The sequence below is a fragment of the Halichoerus grypus genome, chromosome 10 (assembly GCF_964656455.1).
Source record: "Halichoerus grypus chromosome 10, mHalGry1.hap1.1, whole genome shotgun sequence".
NCBI classification, from domain to species: domain Eukaryota; kingdom Metazoa; phylum Chordata; class Mammalia; order Carnivora; family Phocidae; genus Halichoerus; species Halichoerus grypus.
Window position 1 is genome coordinate 22,721,360 of NC_135721.1, and position 18,436 is coordinate 22,739,795.

Here is an 18,436-nt window from a genome sequence, read left to right on the forward strand (position 1 = left end):
GAAGGGCAGAAGAAAGGGAAGTTTTTTTTTTTTTTTATTAGAGAGAGAGAGCACAAGCAGGGGGAGCATGAAAGGGAGAAGCAAGCTCCCCACTGAGCAAGGAGCCCAATGCGGGGCTCGATCCCAGGACCCTGGGATCACAACCTGAGCCAAAGGCAGACACTTAACCTACGAAGCCACTCAGGCACCCCAAAAGGGAAGTATTTCTTGACAGAACTTAAAATGTACTTCAGAGCTTCTAGATATCTGGTAATGTTATGAAAACTATAAAGCCATTATTACTGTATGAGTGTTCGGATAGTTACCATTTAGAAATATGACACCAGAAGACTACTCTGCTTATGATTCAATCAGTTCCTGAAATGCAGAGTGATTTTTTTTCAAAACACAGATCTAAACATGTTACCCGTCACTTCACTAAGTCTCACTCACCTTCAGTGAGACCCCATTTTTCTTAGCATGGACAAACTCCTTAAGAGATATACAAGATCCTGCATGGCCTGACCCCTACCTATTTTTCCAGTCTCTTTCACTCAACCCCAGCATCGCTGGCCTTTTTGTTCTCATTTTCCCTGCTATAATTAACTTGTACTTACCATTCGGGTCTCAGCTCAATTGTCACTTGCACAGGTAATTACTTAACCAGAGCAAAATCCCTATTATAGTACTCTGTACTTCTTTGGAGCATTTATAACAATTTTAATTTTATATTTGTGTGATTATTTAATGTCTAGACTTTTTTTAGACTATAGTCTAAAAAAGCAGAGATTTTATGTTAAAATTTTCCACATAATGAAAAATACGTAAAATGTTATTTAGAATATATATATTATTTTAAATAGCTCTAGCCTAAGGGATAAACCCAGGAATAGCAGCATTTATCTTCCCAGGCACTACCCTTTAAAACCTATAAAACATCTATATTTAAACAATAACCTAACCACTCTAAGTTTTTGTTTATCTGTAAAATATGGATAACCTTAAAGATGAGCTACACATAATAAATGAAAAAACTTTATAAAGTTCTTAAAACAATGTAGGGCACCTGGTAAATGCTAAATAACTGATGCCTATGAATAATAAACCCCTAATTAATTCTGATGTTCTTTCAAATGAGTTAAAATGATTCTGAGAAGGATAAAAGAGATTCAAGAATTGTTACATCTTTTGTTATAATTTTTTTTTTTTAAAGATTTTATTTATTTGAGAGAGAGAATGAGAGAGAGAGAGAGCACATGAGAGGGGGGAGGGTCAGAGGGGGGAGAAGCAGACTCCCTGCTGAGCAGGGAGCCCGATGTGGGACTCGATCCTGGGACTCCAGGATCATGACCTGAGCTGAAGGCAGTCGCTTAGCCAACTGAGCCACCCAGGCGCCCCCTTTTGTTATAATTTTTAAGATGGTTATATCATTATCAGTTTTCTTCCTATTATTTACTATAACCCAGATTTCTTTACTTTTTAAGATAGATACAAGCCATTAAAATATGTACTTAAAATACACAGATACATAAAATTTATCTTAAAATGCATATTTTATTTTGGTAGCCAATGACCATCAATCAAAGAAAGAAAAGAAAACTAATTTTATGAAGAAAGACCAATCTATGGAGTGGTTTACAGGAAGTGAAGAATGAGATGGCTCAACTAAACCAACTTGGAATCATTAACTACAAAATGTCAAACTAACTACAAGACAAGTGTCAAATGGGACATTTAAACAGTTTTGAAATGTTACACATCTTCCTTTAGCTTTTGTTATTTTTCAAAATTGTATGTAAAAGTTATACGATTCATAGTAATAGCTAACAATTCCAACCTATGAAAGTAGTGATTCACAATATAAAGTTCTATTTTGATACTTTTCCATCTTCTAATCAGTTGCTGTCATCTGAGGTACTCAGTTATGTGGTGGTTTAAACTTCCTCAGCTTGACAAGAAAAGCTAATTTAAGGAGACAAAAAAGTAAGGTCATTACAAAATTAGAAGAAAACAACATTTAATATGGCTGAAAACATCACTCACCTGTATGACCAGTTTGCCAGTGTACAGGTCTAGCAATATAGGGAAATGATCCATATGGAAAATCAGAATGTGACTCTTCTGTTGTAGAACAAAATATATATTATAAGCTATATAAAATATTTTATAATTTGTTCATAAAACTGTTAAAATACAAACTACTGCCCCTTTAAGTTTTTTCTCTCAAACATTTTTTTTTCAGCATTTGTTTTGGAGCTACTCTGCTAGTTATCTTACAGAAACAATTTGTCAAGGATTAAATGATAAACTTATATATGGTTTTATAACCAAATGGATAAGCCTATATATCATCAATCAATGGATATTTGAAAACTTGTTCATGGCCTAAATAATGACCATAATGGTCATACAACAAGGACCTAAATTTAGCTCTTTGAGGAATTCCAGTAGCATCTTGGAATTTGCTTTTTGGAATATTAGCTATTTGCATATCAGGTCCTATTAAATTCTTTCCCTTCAGTAATAATCACTGACCTAAATTAAAAACATCCTTTAATATATTTAAAGTATTTCATAAGCCAACCTCCTTGATACAAAAATATCAATTCTTCAGAGGTATCAGAATTTTACATAAAAGGCAAGAAAAGTCATTTTTCTGCCCCTTAGAGATTTTAATTTAACAGAATAAATACCACATTTCAATTTCTCTAGGGAAAAAGAACAAATCCCTCAGAAATAGTTTTATAATCATTGGTCAGTACACTCAGGAACCTATCCTCCATTTATTATTACAAACATGATGAAATAAAATCGAACCTCACCATGGTCATCCTCTTGAAACATCTCACCTTCAATTCTAATTTTCTTTTGAGAATGTAATTGTAAATCTGTGTTGATTTTAGGTTCTATTTTTTGAGCTAAAGTTCCATTTTTCTGTTTTGCAAGGCAAACCAACCAATCTCTGACAATGACTTCACTTATCTTTTCACATGAGAGAGCAAGTTCACAGATGCGAATTCCATCTAAAAGTTCAATAACCTGTGTGATACTTTTAGAAAAGTGAAAAAAAGTACTTTAAATTTCTATTACAATAATAACTTGATACTTATTTTAAGTTCACTATACCTCTTAACCCAAATTTAAATGCTATAGTTAAACCAAGGGGGAAATATAAACATGCAAGTTAGATCACATAACATGCAATTTCATAGACTACTAAGTAAAAAAATATATATATACAGAGACTGTGATTTAACATTATTGTTCACATTACACTTTTAAAAACTTTTCTTCTAAATTGTAAGAAATATGCATCTTATTTTACCATTCAGGTAAAGGGTGATTTAAACAGCAATATAAATTAATTGGGACATACCTCGTTTCATAACAGTTTTACAAGATGACATATATACCTAATTCGGTTACAAAATGAACATTGTAATCAACTACTTGAGACAAAACAAAAGTGTGTTTAAAATCACATTACAAAGAAGAAAAGCCACATTACTCACTTCGCTAGATATACAGCACACACACCACCCTGTTTAAGATTTGGATATAAAACAGGCAAAGCAACTTGAGGATTCAACATGTCCAAAGCTACCTGTCAGGGGGAAAGCAAATCAGACTGAGTTTTGTTTAAACAAAGCACAGAGGTCTTCTTTCTTACTGCGGTAAAATGATACACTTTTGGAAAGCAATTACCCAGTTAAAGTCTTCATTTTTTTAAACTCTAGTACTATTAGCTGTCATTTTGCTGTTCTCAAAAAGGCATATTTATTATTATACAATGTGTCACAATACTTGACTACATGAAAATCATAATGGCATGTCTTGCAATTGACAATATCAATAATACAGGAATCTTTCTTCAGCTATATCTCATATACACATATATACATATAAATGCATACATATATATAAAAGTTTTAATGCTTTATTTCAGATTTTGGCAGCAAATTCACATGATCTCAAATACGTATTTCTATGTGCAAAAGGTAAGTTATGAGTATTAATTTTAGAGATTCTAAAATGCAAGAATCCTGACTTAGTTCTTTATTCCTCATCCATTTGCAGAATACAGAACTGTACTCATAAAAGATGTCAAATGAATACAATGAGTAAATGAAATTTAAAAAACGAAGTCATTTACAACAAAACAAATATGGTCAAAATAGAAAACAAAGTGGCTTTTATTGATGAAGAACTCTGGAAAGCTAAGAGTAGTTGGCACATCAACATATTTACTAAATTAGAGATTATTCCATTATTTGTTTTTTTAAATAGTATTAATGGGTCATCATTCATTATTAATTCATTCACCAAATATTTATTGAGCACCTTCCATGTGCCAAGCATTTTGCTAAGTAGTAAGGATATATAACAGGAGCTTATATTCTATTTTGTTTCAAGGGACCATATATTCTAATAAAGGGACAGACATTAAACAAAAATCCAATAAATATGTAAGTCAGAGGAGGATAAGTGACATGATGAACTTCAGAATTATAAAGCAGAATATAAGGGGCAGAGAGTAATGGAAAGGAAGTGCTATTTTATACGCAGGCTGGTCGGTGGAGAGACCTGAAGAAAATGATTAAGCTTACCCTGTGGAAATTTAGGGTGGAAGTGTGCTCCAGATGGACAGACAGCAAGTACAAATGCTCTGAGACTGTAAGACACTTGGTGAGTGTGAGAAGGCCACTGTTGCAGTGGAGACAAAAGGGGGAAAACGCTAAGAGACGAACTGTGAGTGTACAATTCAGGGGCATAAGTACATTCTGACTTATTCGTTCAATCTACACATAGAAAAGACTGGGAGAAGGCAAGGAAGGATGACGATGACTTGCAATAGTAAATAGCACTAGATATGATAACAAGTGGTATATATTTTGAAAAGATAGAGTCAATTAGAATTAGGATTGGTTGTAGGATAGGAGAGTAAGAGGAGTCAGGATGAATCCAGTGTTTTTAGCCTATGCCACTGAAAGGACGGAGACATCATTTTCTAGTAAGGAAAATGGTGAAGACTATGAGAAGGGCAGGCTTGGCAGAAATAATCAAGAATTCAAGTTTGGACAGGAGTTTAAAATGCCTATTTGATTTCAAGGAAAGATCTCAATGACTGAATCAAAGGGTCAACATGATAAATATAAATGGGCTTCTTTGGCTATAGTTTGTCTGTTACTGACAAGGACCAAAAATCAGATAACCAAGAAACTTGCCAATCCTCTTGAATACTCTATTTTCAATTAACATTTCCATTCATCCAGTCACTCAAACCAGAAACTTGTTGAGAGTCATCATTTTCTTTACCTTGAATTCTCTTTTGAGAATCTGTGGGGTTTAGTTGTTTCCGTTTGGATTAAAATTATCCAGCCCCACAAACCTACCTATTAAGTATTTCTCAAATTCATCCTGCTGCTAATGCCTTAGATCAGGACCTTATTGTATCTTATTGTAACATTACAATAGCTCTCTACATAGACTCACAGCCTTATTCTTCCACCAGAATTACTCTAAAATGGAAGAGTATACTTATCTTGATGAGTACTGAGTAATACATGGAATTGCTGAATCACTATATTGTACACTTGAAATGAATCGCTGTACGTTAACTATACTGGAATTTTAAAAAAAATGAATTACTTTAAAATAGGAATCTGGACATTCCGCTCCCCACTTAGGAACTCATCAGTAGTTCCCATTATCTGTATGAAAATGTCTCTATGCCCTAGCTTAATATACATACAAGTGTTCTTCATTATCTAGCCCCTTAAGACTGCATTTGCAGCTTCACCTCATGATACCCAATTTCTACAGCCATGGTGTTCAATGCTTCTGAGTCTTTCCAGTAATTGTTTATTTGTCTATCTTCTGGACTGAAAGCTCCTTTAAATGTGTAATTCACTTTTGTCTTAGCATAGTACATGGCACATAGCAGGTCTTTAATAAATGCTTATTGAATCAAGAAACAGTGGTTCAATAATTCAGAAGATGATGATAATCCCCCAGTTAATGAGTAAGGTACATTCCATGAAAGAGGTGACCTTTGATCTAAACTTTGAGGGGAAAATAGAATTTAAACAAGTAGAGAAAAGGAAAGAAATAATAATGATGAAAGTCATAGCTAATAATTCTTTAATGCTTACTATACACCAGGTACTGTTCTATGCACTTTATATGAAGTATCTTATTTAATCCTCAACAACTCTATGAAATATGAACTATTATTATCATTCCTGTTTAATATGTGAGAGAACTGAGGCACAGAAAGATTAAGTAACTTATCCAAGATCATCTTGGCTATTACGGGAGCCCAAGAGTGAACCAGGCTGAATGGACGCCAAAACTTAGTTCCCTCTTCCCCTCTCCCTTTCTCTCCTCAGGTAATCACTGTCCTGAAGTTGGTAATGTTCCCAAATAATTTATACTTTTACAACATATGTATATAGCTATAAACAGTACATGGTACTGTTTTGTGTAGTTTTAAATTTTACCTATGTGTGGCCATTCCATACATATTCTTTTATAATGATTTTTTTCACTAAGCACCATGTCTTTGAGATTTACTGATGTAGATATAGTACATTTATTTCACTATGTTAAATAATACTATTTTTAGTATTCCATTGTGTCCATTCATCTTCTGATGGTTAGGCTTTTTAAAATTTGTTAAAAATATTTTACTAGACATTTTTTTCTCCTTTTGTTCTCTGTCTTTGTAGTTTAACACCTTATTTGTTCAATTTACCATCATTTTGGATGGCAGGAGTATGGCTCCTCCTCCTACATTTTCTCATACTGGCAATCATCTGACACTATTACTCAAGAGAGTCCATCGAATAAATCTAGTAAGGAATATTCTTTCATTTAGATCAGGGATGGTTCAACAGGTTTCTACAAAGCTTCAATGATATCATTAAAGTCCTTTGTTGTTTCATGATCATCAAGCAAACTTCTGATGACCAATTAACCTTCCAGGTATCTGTAACATTCTTATGGATGGCCTATGTAGAGAAACTCCTTTTTTCTGGCCCTTACTGAGGTGTAATATGCAAGCCAAACAAGGATGAGGAAAAAGAACTGTGGTCTTTGTGTCCAGGAATCTGAGTCACCAAAACCACAGACTTTATTAACATTAGAGATAGGAACCAGTCCTGATAAAAAAATCTTTTTGAACTTCATCTTTCAACTAGTTTTCCTCAGAAAATGATAAAATAATCCAACTTTCCAACAGCCAATTAAAAAAAGCAAAGATGACCTAGACCTCAGTCTGTAGTGCCAAGCTATGAAATGATAATGGAATCATCAAGGATAAGCAACTTACACTAGAATTCTGAAACTCTGAAGCCGACTAATACCTCCATGTCCCACATTTCTACCATCACTGGTCACAGCCTAAAATATCCCCTCATCATCTATCCTTTTATCTTCATACTACTCTGTTTCTTCTCCCTAACTCAACCTCTCACTGTTCCTCCTCCTCACAAATCCATCCACTCCACTTTCTGGAGGTATGCTCATAATAAATGCCCCCAAACTCAGTATCTTTAATGAACACTCATCTACATCCTCATGTTAACTGTCTAAAGATGCCTCTTGCCTGTTCCCCGACAGATGAGGGCTATTCCCCCAAATCTCACAACATGAGGTCAGGCACTGGGATCAATATGCTCCCAAAGCTGCTCCTAAATTATTATTCCTCTATCCTAGAAATGCTGAGGTTCATGATGCTCAACTACTCCTCTTACTATCTGGTCATTACCCCACATTCATTAACAGCTTTGGCACCTGATTCAGTATGTCTCTCTGCTCTAAATCCTACATGATATTAAAGGAAAATATTCCTCCTACTCCTACAGACAGAAATGGGGCAAATAATGAAGAGTCTTTTCCATACAAAAGAAGTGTGATCCTTGTTTTCTATGTAGTCAGTATTAGATAATATCATAGGACCTGCTTTAGAAAACTTACCGCATCAAATGTTAAAGTTTTTATGTCTTCAGTTGCTCCTAAAATATCCTTATGAATAAAATTCACATTGTCTGGCCACTCTTCTACATGACTCATTTTCCATGAATCACACCACTTTTTATAATTCTTCTTAGCCAATTCATGGTGGTCTTTTCGTATTTCAAAACTTATGACTCGTCCTTGTGATCCAACTTAATTAAAAAAAAAGAACTTATGATATTTCATTGTATTGTATCATTTCATAAAAGAATATAAAGAATTATTCTGCAAAGGTATTACACTGATGTGAAAAAATAATTCAAATAGTTCAGGGTTAGAAAACTCTCTATCCCATCCCAGATCCTTAATCAATTTTCCTCTCCAGAGGCAACCATATTACCAGTTATTTACCCTTCACAAGATAGCTGGTGCCAACTGTCTTTCCCTGTTTTTAACACACACTAAAACATACAGGTATTATATATACTGTTCTATACTTTCCTTCTACTTACCAATGTTATTTCAGTGATTAATAATCTACTATATTCCTTTTAAGAGCTATTATGTTCCATTGTATGGCTATGCCATAGTTTATTTAAATCGTCATCTACTGATGAACATTTAGCTTATTTCTAGTCTTATGCTATAACAATATTGCAATGAAAATTGTTGCCTAAACCTTTGCATCCATGAAAAGACAAAGTCCTCAAAATGAAATTACTAGCTCAAGAGGTATGTGAATTTTTTATTTTGAAAATTATTACCAAATTATCCTCCAAAAAAATACCAATTTACACTCTACCAACAATGTAGTAGAGTGCCTATTTCTCCATACTTTCTCCAACAAAGAGTTTTCAAATTTTTATCTGTGTCAATCTAAAAACTGAATAGAGGGGCAGCTGGGTGGCTCAGTTGGTTGAGTGTCTGTCTTTGGCTCGGGTCATGATCCCGGGGTCCTGGGATCGCGTCCCGCATGGGGCTCCCTGCTCAGCAGGGAGCCTGCTTCTCCCTCTCTCTCTCCCTCTGTGCTCTCTCTCTCTCTAATAAATAAATAAAATCTTTAAAAAAAATAAAAAAATAAAAACTGAACATAGTTTATCATTGTAGTTGTAATTTACATTTCTTTTGTAATGGATGAAGTTAGGCATTTCATATATTTAAAAGATATTTGTATTTTTATGTGTGTCTGAAGAACTTTTAAACTGTCTAGCATAGTAATAGTGCAGCTTCTGCAGAAGACTATTTGCATTTTAATTAAAGGCAATTAATTTCCCACCCACCTCTATTTGAAGTGATTTGGTATCATTTGGGAGTTGTCCTAGATCAGTAAGTCTATAGTTTACTAATGAAAAGTTTAAATTCTAGAATGTCTTTTGAAATATAACTCCAGCTGCAGTTCATCATGTTCTCAAGGGACAGAATTTAATGTTAACATTAGCATAAGCTAAACAATTGGAAAGTAAAATTATGGAGAAAAAATCCATCACAAAGGTAAATAGCAATAATTTCTTGATCACTCATAGTTTGGGATTATTCATACATTCATACATTCATACATTCATACATGCCTCTGATACTACAGATATTAGAAATATGGGCACTCCTCCTCTCTCACAAATTTTTATAAATTCACTCTGTCAAATGCACTTAGGATTTAGTTACTAATTGCGAAGAAATGACTGCCTTTAACTACGTACAGAAAAGAATCAAAAAAAGATTTGAGGAGGCCAGCATGAATTTCCTGACCTAGCATAAACTGGATTATGTTTGTATGTGATGGCATTAGGTGAAAGAACAAAGGGTTTAAGTTTAATTCAGTATATTTTTATCTGTTTCTTTATAAAATCTACCCACATATACCTATGACAGCTCTAACAAAGTTTATTATTGAAAAAAGAATACACTAATAAAGAACATGAAAAGGCTGCAGTTGCTGTTCAGCAGTCTATCATTAACTGAGGAAGGACAACTGCACAAGCAGCCAGAAGAGCCAAAGCAACCCTGACACTCTGAGGAATTAAACAGTCAACAGGAGCAATAATCAATTAAAATAACAGTAACCAGAAATCAAGTGATGGGAACATGAACAGATATTTATGTTTACTGTATACCTCTTGATTTTTGATCAGGTGCTACCCTCATCAAGCAGTACTTTTACCAACTGACAATTTTTAGAGACTTTGCAGCTGACCGCCCTCTACATTCTATATTCTCTCATACTGATTATTCATCTGGAATTGTTATTAACAAAAAACATGTACACATATGAACCAAAAGACAAATACAAGAATGTTCAGAGCAGCACTATTCATAATATTCACCTCAAATGCCCACTGACAGAATGGATAAGCTGTAATTTGTTTATAAAATGGAGTAACTATACAGCCACTAAAATGGAAGAACTACTGCTACATGCAATGGCTGACTCTCACAAACAATGTTGAAAAGGAGCCACATTCAAGAGTACATTCTGTATGATTCCTTTTATACAAGGTTCAAAACAGGCAAAACTAATCAATGATGATAAAAGGCAGAACAGTGGTTACCTTTAGGGAGAATCGATTATGACTAAGAGGAAACATGAGGAAGTTTCTGTGATGCAGCAACATTCCGTCTTGATCTGAGTGATAACTACTTGAGTATTAAAAATTCTTTGAGGGGGGCACCTGGGTGGCTCAGTCATTAAGCATCTGCCTTCGGCTCAGGTCATGATGCCGGGGTCCTGGGATCGAGCCCGCATCGGGCTCCCTGCTCCGCGGGGAGCCTGCTTCTCCCTCTCCCACTCCCCCGCTTGTGTTCCCTCTCTCGCTGTGTCTCTCTGTCAAATAAATAAATAAATCTTTAATAAATAAATAAATAAATAAAAATTCTTTGAGGGTCTACACACTTATGATCTGTGCACTATAGCTATGTTATGTCCCAATAAAAAGTTTAGTTTAAAAAAAAGGAAGAAGCCTTAAAACACATGGAGGGTGCAAGAGAAAGCACAGAAAATGGAGAGAGGGCTGGAGGGAGAATGACTAGAATAAATGTACAAGGTGGAAAGAAAAATAGTTGCTTGCATTTGGTTTCATCACAAAGTTATGTGAATATTTTCTTTTTTTTTTTTAAGATTTTATTTATTTATTCATGAGACACAGAGAGACAGAGACAGAGAGAGAGAGAGAGAGAGAGGCTCCCCACAGAGCAGGGAGCCCAATGCGGGACTTGATCCCAGAACCCCAGGATCACAACCTGAGCCGAAGGCAGCCGCTTAACCGACTGAGCCACCCAGCCACCCTGTGAATATTTTCTAAGACATCTTTATCCACTTAACTTTCTGTTATTATGAAAGATTGAATATTTTCTTTGCCCATCTAAATTCAGCTCATTTCTCCCAATCTCTTACCTGCTTTGGATAAAAATAAGCTCATTCCACCAGAGCCTGAGCCAGCTTCCAAAACAGTATCACCTGGGTGGATATCCATCATCAACAGTATCATACTCATATCCTATGATTGAAGCATAGTATGGGTGACTCAGTGACCAATAAATATGTACTAAGCACAGACTCTTATCAAACACTATGTTGGACTTGGAAAGAAAGGAGTGAAAAAAGAGTATTAAAATCTGGCCCGGCCTACCAAGAGTTGATATTTTACTTGATGAAATAAGAGATTCAAGAATCAACTAGCAAATAAAGCAGCACTTCAGCATAATACCAAAATTATAGACAATAAGTAGCAATAGGAGCTCAGAGAACGGAGATATCAGAAGAAGGTCCTAGCTTAAAGACACAGAGAGTTTAAGGAAACAATCACAAAGTAGAAACAGTATTAAAGAAAACAGAGGTAGAATAAACACAGTTTGCTCATCTCAGAAGAAGAGAAAAAGAGAGAACTGAATGCCAGGCTAAAGCACTTGAACTTGACCTGGTCAGTAACTGGGGCATGTCACCAAGGTAATATAAATGGCATTTTATGAAGATTAATCTGACAGGGAAATGCAGAATATACTAGAGAAGAGAGAAATTAGAAGCAGTAAGACCAGTTAGGAAGTATTACATAATCTCTGCATGCAACGAAACGAACTTCTCATTTAGCATTAGGATACCAGTAATAGATAGGACCTATTTCACAAACGCTATAATTGAAGAATCGTTAACAGGAATATCATGGATGATAGTAATAAGGGCTATTTATTGAAACTTTACCATGTGCCAGGCTTCTTTAAGTATGCAAATTGCTTTCATAATCTTATTAATCAAGATAATAATATGAGAAAAGTATCATCATCCCCATTACAAAGACAAATCAATGACGTTAAGTAATTTCCCCAAAGTCACACAGCCAGGAATTAAGTGCGGAAGTCAGGAGTAGAATGGATGTTGAACTCACAAAGACCACGCCGTTGATCATTACACTACACCACATGTTATATAGAAAATTTTAAACATTAGCATTTATTTCAACACTCCCCCATCTGAACCTTCAAAGTTGCTAATAAATAAGCAGCACATCTGGTAAGTTTTTACTAGCTTTTCCTTCTCTGGAAAAAGCTGCTGTGAAAATTCTTAAAGAGGAGGTTTCTAGGATCCTGTTGAGTAAAAAAAAAATTGTATATTAAATATATGTTTGGTTGCATAAGAAAATGTTTAACAGGTACAGTTGTCTAATTAAAAGCCAAAATGTATTTTCTAAAATGCAGGGCTAAGGCTTGGACCAAATGATATACAGACACGTAATTTTTAAGATGTATTAGTCCAAAAGTTTCATTCACAAATGCTGAGTCTTTCAGACATACGTATCTCCTCCCACATGCCAGGCACCCACAGAAGTGGGAGCAGTTTAGGTAGTCGTATCAATGGAATGTCCTGCAGAAGGCAGTTCAATTTTTTTGGATCATTTATATAAGATAAAGAACCCTACTATTATGAAATAAAAAACGAGCACACTTTAGCTTTTGCTTCCTGCTATTCAGGTTACATGGTATCAATGGGATGAGTTTTCTTTTTTTTTTTTTTTTTTAAAGATTTTATTTATTTATTCATGAGAGACAGAGAGAGAGAGGCAGAGGGAGAAGCAGGCTCCCAAGGAGCAGGGAGCCCGATGCAGGACTCAATCCCAGGACCCTGGGATCATGACCCAAGCCGAAGGCAGACGCTTAAGCATCTGAGCCACCCAGGCACCCTGTGATGAGTTTTCTAGACTTTATTTCACTATATACATCCTAGCAATTTCAATTCAAAACTTGGGTGGGACATTTGCATTTATTAATTTCCCTGCCTCTTCCCAAAAGGGATTTAAAGCTATTGGGAGAGTCCTTCAAAGTTACAAACGATCATTCTTCTATTGAGTTTTCTGCACATTTTAGAACTTCAGGTAACAACAACCCTTTCAAACTTCCATTTTTTTTCTCAACATGAATTCCAATCTCCTGATTAATTCAGTAATATAAATCTAATCCTCAGCCTAAAGTTTTATTTATTTATTTTTTTTAAAGATTTTATTTATTTATTTAATTGACAGAGACAGAGAGACAGCGAGAGAGGGAACACAAGCAGGGGGAGTGGGAGAGGGAGAAGTAGGCTTCCCGCGGAGCAGGGAGCCCGATGCGGGGCTCGATCCCAGGACCCTGGGATCATGACCTGAGCCGAAGGCAGTCGCTTAACTGACTGAGCCACCCAGGCGCCCCAGCCTAAAGTTTTAATAAGTAGGCTGCACTTTAGGGTTCATTAAGTTGCAAAAATTTCTACTCCCCAGTTGTTCTTCTGTAAGTGCTACAATCATGCACATCAGCAGAAAAGTTTAATTTAAAAATTTGGGGAGTGGGGGCACCTGGGTGGCTCTGTCGGTTAAGCGTCTGACTCTTGATCTCAGGTTCATGAGATCAAGCCCGTGTCAGGCTCCACACTCAGCACAGAGTCTGCTTGAGAGTCTCTCCCTCTCCCTCCGCCTTCCCCACACACACGCGTGCTCTCTCTCAAATAAAATAAACATCTTTTAAAATATAAAAAAATAAAAAATAAAATTTGGGGAGTGTTTCCATTTATATTTCTACTCCAAACCTAAAAGTGCTTAATACTGACCAATGTGAAATTTTGACATTTCCGAAGTATCTGTTAGGAAGTTTATTTAAAATTACTCCCACAAAAAGAATGAAATTACTCCCACAGACCTACTTTTACTATTAAGGCAAAACTATGTAATTCTAACACGGAGACCAGCTTTCAAGACAACTGAGATACTCTCTTAAAAAGCATTTCAAAGTTATAAAGGTTGAAGTCAAATTTCCTGCAGCCACCTCTTGGGAAATAAAAAGAGAAGTCAACACCTAGCATATCCAGTATTTAAATTCCTCCTTAGGATAGAGGGGCACCTGGGGTGGCTGTCGGTTAGCATCTGCCTTCAGCTCAGGTCGAGCCCCGCATCAGGCTCCCTGCTTCTCCCTCTCCTCCCCACTTGTGCTCTCTCAAATAAATAAATAAAATCTTTTAAATAAATAAATAAATAAATAAATAAGTAAGTAAATACCTCCTTAGGGTGGAGGACCGTGACTTTTATCTGTTACAAATGGAAACGCAGAAAGTGCACTAAAGATTCTTATAACTGTGTAAAATACAACTATTCTCTCAGTTTTGTCTAATGGGGAGGAAAAAAGATGTGGGGAAGCAACATGAAATTACAAAAGTCTTTTTTTGGTAGCTAGATTGGAACAGTCAAAAGAGGAAAGACAAAGTAATGGGGCACCTGGGTGGCTCAGGTGTTAAGCGTCTGCCTTCGGCTCAGGTCATGATCCCAGGGTCCTGGGATCCAGCCCCCGATCGAGCCCCACATCGGGCTTGCTGCTAGGCGGGAAGCCTGCTTCTCCCTCTCCCACTCCCCCTGTTTGTGTTCCCTCTCTTGCTGTGTCTCTCTCTGTCAAATAAATAAATAAAATCTTTTAAAAAAAAAAAAAAAGGAAAGACAAAAAGACAAAGTTTCCGTCAAGAGTTTATGATACCCCACTTGCCTAAAGCCTCCTAAAAGGTTTTCTTTGTCCCTTGGTAGACCCTTTAAAACATAAATTGGATTCCTACTTAGAACATTCCAGTGGTACCCAATGTACATGGAATAACCACATCTCATACCACTTTCTCCCTCACCTAACTCACTCAAGCCATAATAGCATCTCTGCACTACTCTTCCCTTTGCAAGAACACTGGGCTCCTAGATCTCTGCACGGCTGGCTTTTCCTTATATTAGGTTTCTTATCAAACGTACCTCTTTTGAGACCTTCCTTAACCATCTGACATAAAGCATTCTCCTCCCCCAGGTCACCCCAGCATGTCACTGTTAATCTATTTGTCTTCGTGGCACTTAGCACTACCTGAAATTATCCTATCCTTTCATTTACTTGTGTGTTCTCTGTCACTTCCTCTAGGATGTAACGTCTAGGTTGAGAGCAAGGACTGGGGCTCATCACCTATAATAGTGCCTATAATAGTGCCCTGAATATAGAAGATAGGCAATTATTTGCTGAATAATGACGAAGGACTCCTCATCTGGGGATAGGAGGAGTTGTTACAAAGGAACATTCTACTCAAGGACTGTGACTATGATTAAGAACTGAAATAAACCACTAGCAGTGGGTGATTAGTATAAAGTTGTAACAAGAAACTAAGCAGTTAATTTATTATAAAGAATATTTTTCGTATGTTTGGTGTTAGCTGTTTTAATACAAAACACTATTTTTTCCCTAAAGAGAAAAGCACAGTAACATATCTATCATTGATAAAACATACCCCTAGTAACATGCTTTATTTAATTAAATGATGATTAAAATATCTCCATAATGGTACCAAGAGAGTTCAACATTCTCGAGTCCTGAACTTGCAAACTTAAGGGTTATGGGGAACAAATATAAGTACTTATTATGTGCCTGATTAGTTCACATAACTCTACATAGTAGGTCAATATTCTTTTCACTTTACAGATGAATGAACACTCCCAAATTAAAATGAAAAGGTGGCTGTTTCCTCCTAAAATTCGCAATCATAAAATATGTAAAAGTCACATCCATTATTTTTTGTTTTGTTTTTTAAGTCCGAGAACATAAAAACTTTACACGTTCTGAGATGTGCTTTAAGTACATGAATCAGGACTGTAGTTCTGCTCTTTCTGGAACCAATACGCACCCAACTCCCACCGCATTACCTTAGGATACGTTATGGCAGGCCCTCTTTTCATCAGTAATACATAGTCTTCCAATGCCGGCCTCCTCAGCATGAGGTGCTTACCAGAAGAACTCCTCAGTATCTGGCCGGGAAACTTTCCCACGATCTCGCTGAACGGGACAGTCCCCCAGCTACTATTCAAGTGTCCGGCGTTACTCAACCTAAATAATTTTTTAAATTGTGTTTCTCTCTTCCCAGTCTCAGCTAAGATCAGCTCCCCAACGCGAAAGGGCCCCTCCCTGGAAGCTGGCCAGGAAGAGGAGCCAGGAAGCTCTTCTACCTCGGTCACAGACTGGGCCAAGGAGGGAGGCAAGGGACCCCTGGATCCCTGGTGGGCGGGACCGGGCTGGTCCTGGTCTCCGCTCGAGTCCTCGCGCTCTCGAGAGGGTGACTCCTCTTCTGGCGTCGGCAGTCTGAGGACTTCCAGTGACGAAAGACATCCGATCCCAGTGCCTCGGACGCGCAGAGGGAGAGATGGAGGCGACTCTGTGCTGGGGGCTTTGCTCCGTGACGCTTCGCGCCATCCCTCTCCGTCTCGTGCGTCCCTAGGCGAGGATTCGCAACACAGTGACCGGGCTGTCTCCAAGGGCTCTCGCCCAAGGCCCCGCAGGAACGAAGAAGTTCCGAGCCCTAGCCACCTCCTGAGGCGCCGCAGCCGTAGGAACACCAGACCTCGCCGCTGGGCTGATAGCATGGTGTCCGGCGCAGGCGCCGTCGCACACTAGTGACGTAGAGCCGGGCGAGACCCTCTCGCTGCCGGACTGACGAGTCTGCCTAGGGTATCCGCAGCTCTTTCGCCGGAAGAGCTCCGCAACTGCGCATGCGTCCAGAGGGCGGGGTAGTCTAAATTGGGGGCGCAAGGGCTACGGGGTGTCGCTGAGTAACTGTCCCAGGAGCGAGTCACACTCCCGGACAGGGGCACATTTTGCTCTTTGGAATGTTGGCAGAGTAAACAATTGGCCGCTGACAAATCTCCACCAGCCTCACCCCCCGGGGACAGGAGGCTTAAGAGAGACAAAGCCTGTCAAAGTGCTGTGTAAACTGAAGTCCCGTAGCAGGGTCGGCTCGCTGGTCATCAGGAACACGAACGTCACGTGGTCACCCCCAAGATGTATGAGTTAAAAAGCCCAGAGATGCTTTTGACTGTCGCCGTTTGTATGGGTCACCCGCTGACCCGCGTTTCTTTCCAACTGACTGCGAAGTTCTTCCCCCGCCAGCCCTATCAAGTCCCTTCGACTGGGCTCTGACTGCCTGTGTTCTTATTTAGCAGAATTGTTTCTAATAATTAAAATATAGCAGCTAGTTATTTTACTACCCCTAAAACTAAATAGAATCATCTTTAAGGGGGAAAGGCCACTGCTAACACAGGGTTGTAGGGCAGAGGGGTATTGCAGGCTGCATTTAATCCCGTCAAAATTCATGCACTGAAGTCCCAAACTCCAGTATCTCAGAATATGACTGTTATGGGGAATAGGGTTAAAGAGGTAATTAAGTTAAAATGAAGTCATTAATGTGGGACCTAATTGACTATGAGTGGTGTCCTTATAAGAAAAGGAGATAGAACACAGGCACACAGGGAAGACCGGCTAAAGACAGGCAGCAGGTGTCCATCTACAAGCCAAGGAGAGAGGCCTCAGAAGAAACCAAACCCGCGGACAACTTGATGTTGGACTTATATGCTCCAGAACTGTGAGAAAATAAATTTGTTGTGTAAGAAAGAAAAAAAAAAAGCATTATCTGTATTTTCTGATTCTTTTTTTTTATTGGATCTCTTTAAAAATCATTTATTCCAGGGGTGCGTGGGTGGCTCAGTGGGTGAAGCATCTGACTCTTGGTTTTGACTTAGGTTGTGATCTCAGGGTCTTGGGATTGAGCCCCTTGTCAATCTCCCTCTGCTCCCCTTCCCTCTCCCTCTGCTCCATTCCAGGACCCTGAGATCATGACCTGAGCCGAAGGCAGAGAGAGAGTGAGCACACACAAGCAAGGTGGAGGGGCAGAGGAAAGAGCTATCTCTCTCTCTTTATAAAATAAATAAATACAATATTTTTTTTAAAAGTCATTTATTCCGGGATTTCGAACCACACCCCAAAAGAATTAAAAATAAATTTATTTAATCCTAAAAACAAAACAAAACTAGAAAAAGGTTATCTTTGGAGTCCAAAGTCTAATTGGACATTAAATATCACTAACCTGTTTAATATTAATTCACTTGGCAAAAGTGTATTGAGGGTTTGACAATACCAAGCACGGGAGATATTTATTTAATTTAAGTTTACAACAACCCTGTGTTAGAAATAAGTATTCCTG

At 37.6% G+C, this 18,436-nt stretch overlaps 2 protein-coding genes across 4 annotated transcripts in view; one reads left to right on the top strand and one right to left on the bottom strand.

Annotated features, from left to right (window-relative positions):
- Nucleotides 1-1,697, top strand: part of SPDYA (speedy/RINGO cell cycle regulator family member A) — a 34,052-nt gene extending 32,355 nt beyond the window's left edge. The window contains exon 7 of the mRNA XM_078056128.1: nt 1,546-1,697. Within this exon, the coding sequence (XP_077912254.1) occupies nt 1,546-1,634 (89 nt within the window). The 3' untranslated portion in view covers nt 1,635-1,697. The remainder of the gene's footprint in view (nt 1-1,545) is intronic.
- TRMT61B (tRNA methyltransferase 61B) lies at nt 1,514-16,937 on the bottom strand. 3 transcript variants are annotated; one of them, XM_078056126.1, is made up of 7 exons: nt 16,110-16,935; nt 11,324-11,426; nt 7,957-8,147; nt 3,492-3,583; nt 2,829-3,028; nt 2,023-2,100; nt 1,514-1,941 (listed from the first exon to the last, which is right to left on the bottom strand). In XM_078056126.1, the coding sequence occupies exons 1-7, from the start codon at nt 16,821-16,823 to the stop codon at nt 1,898-1,900; spliced, it is 1,422 nt and encodes a 473-aa protein (XP_077912252.1). In that variant the 5' UTR covers nt 16,824-16,935; the 3' UTR covers nt 1,514-1,897. The 3 variants fall into 3 exon arrangements, with proteins under 3 accessions (XP_077912252.1, XP_035969135.2, XP_077912253.1); XM_036113242.2 differs by having other exon boundaries at nt 2,802-3,028; nt 16,110-16,927; XM_078056127.1 differs by lacking the exon at nt 11,324-11,426 and having other exon boundaries at nt 2,802-3,028; nt 16,193-16,937.
- Nucleotides 16,938-18,436: the final 1,499 nt, after the last annotated feature.

Bases quoted from the DNA above. Each gene is read 5' to 3' on its own strand.
- TRMT61B (XM_036113242.2), bottom strand. From the start codon at position 16,823: ATGCTATCAGCCCAGCGGCGAGGTCTGGTGTTCCTACGGCTGCGGCGC. The intron at 3,029-3,491 runs GTGAGTAATGTG...CTTTTCTAAAAG, and splicing joins TGTGCTGTATATCTAGCGAA to TATCACACAGGTTATTGAAC. The intron at 1,942-2,022 runs GTGAGTGATGTT...TCCTTAAATTAG, and splicing joins CTGGCAAACTGGTCATACAG to CTTTTCTTGTCAAGCTGAGG.